Source organism: Chlamydomonas reinhardtii, chromosome 1, assembly GCF_000002595.2.
Source record: "Chlamydomonas reinhardtii strain CC-503 cw92 mt+ chromosome 1, whole genome shotgun sequence".
In the NCBI taxonomy this organism is placed as follows: Eukaryota; Viridiplantae; Chlorophyta; class Chlorophyceae; order Chlamydomonadales; family Chlamydomonadaceae; genus Chlamydomonas; species Chlamydomonas reinhardtii.
Window position 1 is genome coordinate 6,214,921 of NC_057004.1, and position 6,917 is coordinate 6,221,837.

Sequence of the window (6,917 nt, forward strand, 5' to 3'; positions counted from 1 at the left end):
CATGAGCGCGGCGGCCCATGTCCGGGAACAGCATTCAATTGCCAAAGCTGTAATTTACTGGGGTAGGATTATGCAAGAAAAGCACATCAAGTAGATATCCAAAGGCGATACAGTCAGGTTGCTCTTCTTTCGAACAGTCTTTCGAACGCTCTTCCTACTTTCACTTTCAGCCAGACAGGCTCTGCAGCTTATTAGGAGAAGCGTGTAGCGTTGAGGATTCACGGCAGGCACACTATGCTGACTCGCGGCGCTGCACCTCGAGCCATCAGCCATCCGCTCTCACCCGGCACATCACCCGTACTCACGCCGGTGCTTTTACGTCACCCTGAGTACTTGCAGCTGGGACTGCGTGGATGCAGACGATCATTGCAAGCAAGTGCAGTAGCTGTGCGCCGCGCGGCCTGGCAGCGCTGGCTCCACCACGCGGGCGTTGATGCCGCCAGGCCCAAACAGCAGTTCATGGCCGCAGCCGCTTCGTCGGAGCCTGGCAAGCCTGCTAACGAACCTGAAGGCAGCCAGGCAGCGACACAAGCAAGTTCCGCAGGTGTCGATGGAGCCGGCCCGTCAGGCCGCGGCCGGCCCACGCTGGCTCAGATGCAGCAGGACGCGCGCAGCATGATTTCGGAGCTAGCAGCGAAGCAGATTGCTGAGCAGCAACAGCGGCAACAGTTAGCATCTGCAAGCCGTGGAGTTTCCAGCAGAGCAACCGCAGTGTCTGGTCCGGCCGCTTCTGGGTCGTCGTCTGCAGCCGCTGGCGGCACAGCAGCCACGGTTGACACCGCCACCGCCCGCGCACGTGCTCCGGAACAGGGACAGGCACTGGAGGCGACAGCGACGTCGGCACCGGCGCCAGCATCCCAACCCGGGGAGTTGGAAGAATCCAGCTCGGATGATATTACCTGGAGCTCGCTACGCGCGGAGCTTGAAGGTGATTGGCAGCGGCTGCGGGACCGCTGGCGGCAGTTCGTGGCGCGCCCGCTGGACCCCCCGCCGGCCCCGCAGCAGCGTCAGCCAGGGCAACAGCGGGGCCAGCCAGAGGCGCGGGATGGAGGGCCTCAGCCCCTGGAGGTGGTAGTGCCGCAGGTGGTAGGCCCGGACGGGAGCGTTCTGCCGAGCAGCAGTGGCAGTAACATTGGCAGTAGCAGCGCGCCGTGGATGGACTCTGCTGGCGGGGCGGCGACGGGAGTGGCAGGAGCCGAAGCAGTGTCGCAGCAGGAGCGTGGGGGCGAGCCACAGGCGGGGGATGGGGAGGCGGAGGACTATGATCTGGTGGTGCAGAGGGGCGCCACGCGGCTCCTGCAGCTGGCGTGCCTGGCCGTCTTTGCGGCCCAGTGGGCACCGGTGGTGCAGGCGGTGGCGGGCGGCGGCGTCGCGCCGCCGCCGTTCAGAGACGGCATCCTGGCGATGCTGCTGGCTTGTCCGCCCACGCCGGTGACCATGTCGCTGCAAATGGTGCGTCCAATGGCTGGCATGTATTTTTCGTTTGACAAACAGACCTGCATGTGTTGATGACGCGGTGCCGCCTACCTATGCGCATGCCTCTCCTCCTGTGGTCTACAGGACGTGTTCTCCGTCAGCTCTGGTCACTGGCCTGGCCTGCTCACCAGCGCGCTGCTTCACAGCGGCTTGTTGTCGTTGCTGGTGAGCCGCGCCCTCACGACTATCGTTGGTTGCTTGCAGGGCGGGCTGGGCCGATGTCCGCGTTTCGGGCCCAACACCGTCTCCCTTCCCTTTTCATAATGACGCCCAGCGGTTTCGTGCCACACCCACTGCGTGTACTACAGGCGTCGCTGTGGTCGCTCGACTTCACGGGCGCGTGGCTGGAGACGGCGCATGGGCCCACCATCCTGGCCATCAGCCTCCTCATGGCGGGCGGGGGCGCGGCCGCGGGCCAACTGCTGGCGGGGCAACCCGCGGGCATCGGCGGCATAGGTGCGCGTGCGTGCGACCCGTGTGCGACTATGGTGCTGGCGAACGCTTTCGTATCAACTGAGGGGAGTTTGAGGTAGAGGTTTTGAAGGCCAGGCCGCGTTGCCATACTCTGGTGGAACTGTAAATGTGATGGCACGCGGTCGATCGCAACAGGCGCGGCGCTGGGCTTGGAGGCGGCGGTCGTGGTGCGCAGTCTGCGGCTGGCGGGTGAGCTGCCACCGCTGCGGGCGGGCGGCGTGGCGCTGGTGGGCGTGGCGGCGGCCATGGCTGTGTACCAGCCGCTGGTAGGGCCCTGGTAAGTGACATGTGCGCGTGTGTGGAGTCCTTGGGACCGTTGGCTGGCGGCTGGCCGCTGGGGCTGGGCTGCTGGGGCTGGGCTGGGCCGCTGGGGCTGGCCGCTTGGGTTGGGCCGCTGGGGCTGGGCCCTGCTTTTTTTAGGGTTGTATTCAGTCCCCGAGCTTGGGAAGGAGCATGGATGTGGGAGGAGCAGCGCACAGCAGACGGTGCGGCGCATGCTTGCAATAGTGCATGGCTGGGTTGGCCGCAAGCCTGGCACTGCACCGCAAGCGCGTCCAGTCTGGCTCGGTGAACCGGGCGACACACGCCACCCGCAAGACTGCATTTGCCGCGATCTGAATGGGCCGTACAATATGCAACGCAGGGCGCTGGTGGGCGGCGTGGTGGGCGGCGCGCTGTCCGGCGTGTTGGCGTACGACGTGCTGTGGCTGCTGCGTGTCGTGCTGGGCGTCACCATGCTGCTGTGCATCACGGCGTGGGACGTGCTCACGTGGCTGCCGCGGCAGCTGTGGCGTGTGCTAGTGGCGGTGGCGGCGTTTGCATGGGGCACGGTGGTCGCGTTTGTTCAGGCGGTGCGGGGCGTGTAGCATGCCCGACTAGCGGGGGGCGCGGGGCGATTGTTGTCGGGGTCCTGAGGCAGGCCTGAGTCCCCAGGAAAAGGCGGGGCCGTGAAGGGGCAATCGGTATGTCCTCAAGGGAGACCGGTGTGTGACGAACAGCTTCATCCCGGATGTGCAACCTGTATGCACGCGCTTGTTGGCAAGGACACGGAGCCAACTTTGGCCACTACGGCAACAGTAAGCTGTGTAACATTGCTGGTTTGGGCCACGTATCCCGGAGCGCGTACTCAGTCAAAACATATTCCAAAAAGTAGTTGAGAGATCACGCCCATGCAGCCCATGCGGCCCTTCCTAAGCAGCGCCAAGCCTTTATTCTTTCCTTCTCCATTCCGCTTCTTCAGCCAGCCACTGCCGAGCGAGTTAGCCCGCCAGCGCAATGCTCCTTCGTATCTCCGTACTCCGACTCGCCAATGCAGTCATGCGACAGGCCTGACACTGGGTTTACCTCGTCGTGTCGCTTCGTAACATACGTACACCCCCATATTCCCTGTGAACCCTGTCAGAGCGAGTGGCAATCAGGCACTTGGGGTGGTCACGGTGTGCACGAGAGCAGGTCCCAGCGCCTAAACAGAAACCCATGCACCAAAAAATGACCACAGCAGCGAAACGTTGTAATAGCAATACATCACTGTGCTAGGACACTGCCGCACGTGGACATCATACAAAGCCTCCTTTGCTTCGTCCACTTATTACGGTTGCGCAGTTCTTCAGTTTACTGTGCCCGTAAGGTACGGAACATCAAGAGCAAGTCTATGACAACGCTGCTGACAGTGTTCAGCCATGTGCTCCTGTAGATCCTGCGAAATCTGGGTCACTCACTCTTCTGAGGGCAACTGTACTTCTGCCCACACCACACCACACCACACCACACCACACCACACCACACCACACCACACCACACCACACCACACCACACCACACCACACCACACTGGATCCTGCCAGGTCAGCGCACGGCTCCATAACGACGGTCACATGCCACCACGCTGGGACATTCGTGGCGACTTCCGCCAACCCGGTGTCTTCACGGCATGGCAAAGTTATGCAATCAAACATGCAATCAACGAGACTTACAATGCTCACAAGCACTCAGGAAGTACTGGACCCTGTAAGCGTACGGAACCCAAGCTCATGTCCGCTCTTCTCAAGCCCTTCCAGAGTGCGGTAATTACCAATCCCAAAACAGGCAGCTTCCGGACATCTGGTGCGAGGCAAGGCGCACAACAGCTCCCTGGAATGCATGCCATTATGTCGCCATGAACATAAACTGTATCTTGCCGAGCTGTAAGGCAAACCCGGCATTTGTACGTGTCATTTGACACGCTTCTGTTGCCAACTGTGTGTGCATCTCTGTTCCATATCTCTCTGACGTTGAGATGTTGGTATCCCAGCCGTCATGTTCCATCCACTACTCCTTTCTGGCTTCAGTTACTGACAACCTTTCGCTGCATTTACCGTGCGCATTGCTGTTGTGCCCATTCATTCCGTGCCTCAAGAGCACTGCATCTCGCCCAGGGTACCCACTGCCACGCTGCTGCCGCGCGTAGGGCAGCCGCGCCGCCGAGATGCTGCGTCATTACCGCCGCCCTTCCTCACAACGCACATCCCACCCGCCACGGCCTCGGCCACGGTTGTAGGTGGCGACGACGTCAATCCCACTGGGTTCCGTGGTGCAGTCCCGCCGCCAGAGGCCAGGGATTCGGTGGCGGTGTTGCCTGACTGACCCAGAGGCGAAGTGCCAGGGGCTGCAGTGCCGGCTCTGCCGCTGATACGTGCACTGGTTGATGTCGCAGCACCAGCAGCTGAGACCGATGCAGTCGTGCCGGTCTTGCTCGCTGAAGTGCCTGACAGTGCGTTGCCTGACACACTTGAGCTCTGCTGCTGCCCCTGGTGCAGTTGAGGCTGCGGCGATGCCAGATTGGCGGCCGCAGTTGCTGGCAGGGGCCGCGAACCGCCACCAGCGGCTGTGGCCGGTGAAAGGGCCGAGCCCGAGAACGCCGAGGTGGTGGCGTAGTTGGCCGGCTGCTGCGGCTGGGGCGGCGGGGCGGAGCGAAGCTGCTGACGCACCGAGTTCTCAATCGCCTGCAGCGCCGCGCAGAGGGCGCTGAAGGGCGGCCGCGCGCGCGGGTCGTGCTGCCAGCACTGCGTACACAGCTGCCGCACCTGAGGGCACAACCATGGGACCGCCGCAGGTACCATGTAAGCCAGGCCAGGTGACAGACCAGGAAAGAATGCGGCGGTCACACGGAGGCCATGAACTTGAAAAAGGTCTGCCCTGCTAACCACCTACTTACCTCCTGCTGGGAATGGTCAAGACAACAAGCCTGGCCCCGTACAAAGACGCACACAAACAAACACACGCGCTCGCTCCTCACCTGGGGTGCCAGGCCCTGCTCAATGGTGGGCGGCGAGTCGGGCCAGCTGGGGCGCAGCGAGCCGTTGGCCACGCCCGTCACCACCTGCTCCACCGGCACGCCCGCGTACGGCAGGTTGCCCACGCACATGACGTACATCAGCACGCCGAACGCGTACACTGCATTCGCGACACGATGTGACCAGCGCGCACAATGTAGGGTAACGAGTTAGGCCATACAAGTCAGGTTTGCCTGTGTACGTGCTCACGTATGCGCCGACTGCTAGGCAGCCCATGCTGCGAGCCAAGCCCAGCCCGCTCGCTCACCGTCGCTGGCCTTGCCCACCACGCCGCACAACTGCTCCGGCGCCCAGAAGGGCAGCGCGTTGGCTGTGGCCCGGGACATCTTCCGGGGCGTGGACGTCTCATCGCCACCGCCACCGCCTGCAGCCCCTAGCCCCATGGTTCGGCTGTCCTCAAGCGAGGTCTCAAGCGAGCTGGTGCCGCCCGGAGGCTTGCCCTCGCTGCACCGAAGCGGCCGCATGCGCCCGCCCGCCGCCACCGCGGCGGCTGCGGCCTCAGCTGTGGCCACCGACGCCAGCCCGAACGGCTGCATCACATTGTCCTCGATGGACCGGCCGCAACACACGCGGGCCAGGCTGAAGTTGGCGACCTGCGTTGTTTGCCCCATCAGCAGGCATAAAATTCATTCGCGCAACACGGCACCATGCTGCGTGAGTGCGGTAAGCAAGGGCCCGAATGCGCATGTGTGTAGCACCGCGCGAACCTTGCCGCCCTTCACATCGTCGCTTGCGCCACCCCGCGCACCTTGACTGTGAAGCCGCGGCGGTCCAGGTTGGAGCTCTTGAGCAGCACGTTGGCGGGCCGCAGCGCGCCGTGTACCACCGAGCGGCTGTGCAGGTGCTGCAGCGCGAAGCACACCTCCAGAGCCGTACGCAGCAACGCCCTGGCACGCAGCACGGAGCACACGCACAGGCTTAGGAGAGCGCGCCGCGGGCACACATGGAATCAGCGGGCGAAGTCAAGAGCTGTAAGAGCGGGAGTGCGGGGCGCCGCAGTGAGGTGCAGGCATGGTGGCCTCACCTGAGTGCCACGCGGCTGCTCCACACTCGGTTCTCCTTGAACAAGCCGCGCTGCACAGCCGCTTGAAGCGTGGACTGCAGCACAGGATGCGAGATGGGGCGAGAAGGATCGGCGAGGCATGTGGCTAGGCGGTACACTCCGCAGCATGTAGCTACCTGGGCAACCGCCATGCTCAGAACCCACGAGCACCGCGACAACCTGGGCAGGCTTGCATTGCAGGCCCGCGGCCCGGGGCCGACCCTTCACGCACCTTGTCTGCGTGCTCCATCAGCACGGCTGTGAGGTACTCGCCCTGGCGTGCGCTCAGCAGCGCCGCCACGTGCGACAGCGACAGCGAGTGCTTGTCGCTGCCGTCGTAGGGGTTGCCGAAGCCCTCGTACGAGTTGAAGGACAGGCTCGCGGGGCTAGCGCCGCCGGGGATCCCGGGGGCGGCAGGGCCCTTGCCGGAAGCAGGTGTCTTAGCAGCAGCCGCTGGTGCGGCCGTGGCAGCAGTGGCTGGGCGGGACGGCGCAAGGGCTGCCAGTGCGGCAGCTGCGACGGGCGATGCGCTGTGGTCGTTTGCGCGAGCCGTGACCGGGCTCGGCAGTTGTTTCAGCGTCTCAGGAGTCGCTG

The 6,917-nt window shown here is 63.7% G+C and overlaps 1 protein-coding gene across 1 annotated transcript; it reads left to right on the forward strand.

The window, feature by feature from the left end:
• Positions 1-73: 73 nt before the first annotated feature.
• CHLRE_01g044450v5 (uncharacterized protein) lies at positions 74-3,035 on the forward strand. Its single transcript, XM_001689662.2, has 5 exons — positions 74-1,452; positions 1,561-1,641; positions 1,785-1,932; positions 2,086-2,227; positions 2,594-3,035. The coding sequence occupies exons 1-5, from the start codon at positions 460-462 to the stop codon at positions 2,814-2,816; spliced, it is 1,587 nt and encodes a 528-aa protein (XP_001689714.2). The 5' UTR covers positions 74-459; the 3' UTR covers positions 2,817-3,035.
• The last annotated feature ends 3,882 nt before the right edge of the window (positions 3,036-6,917 follow it).

Excerpts from the sequence above, each read along its gene's own strand:
- CHLRE_01g044450v5 (XM_001689662.2), top strand. The coding sequence starts at position 460 with ATGGCCGCAGCCGCTTCGTCGGAGCCTGGCAAGCCTGCTAACGAACCT. Across the intron at positions 1,453-1,560 it reads TGACCATGTCGCTGCAAATG|GACGTGTTCTCCGTCAGCTC; the intron begins GTGCGTCCAATG and ends TGTGGTCTACAG. Across the intron at positions 1,933-2,085 it reads CGCGGGCATCGGCGGCATAG|GCGCGGCGCTGGGCTTGGAG; the intron begins GTGCGCGTGCGT and ends CGATCGCAACAG.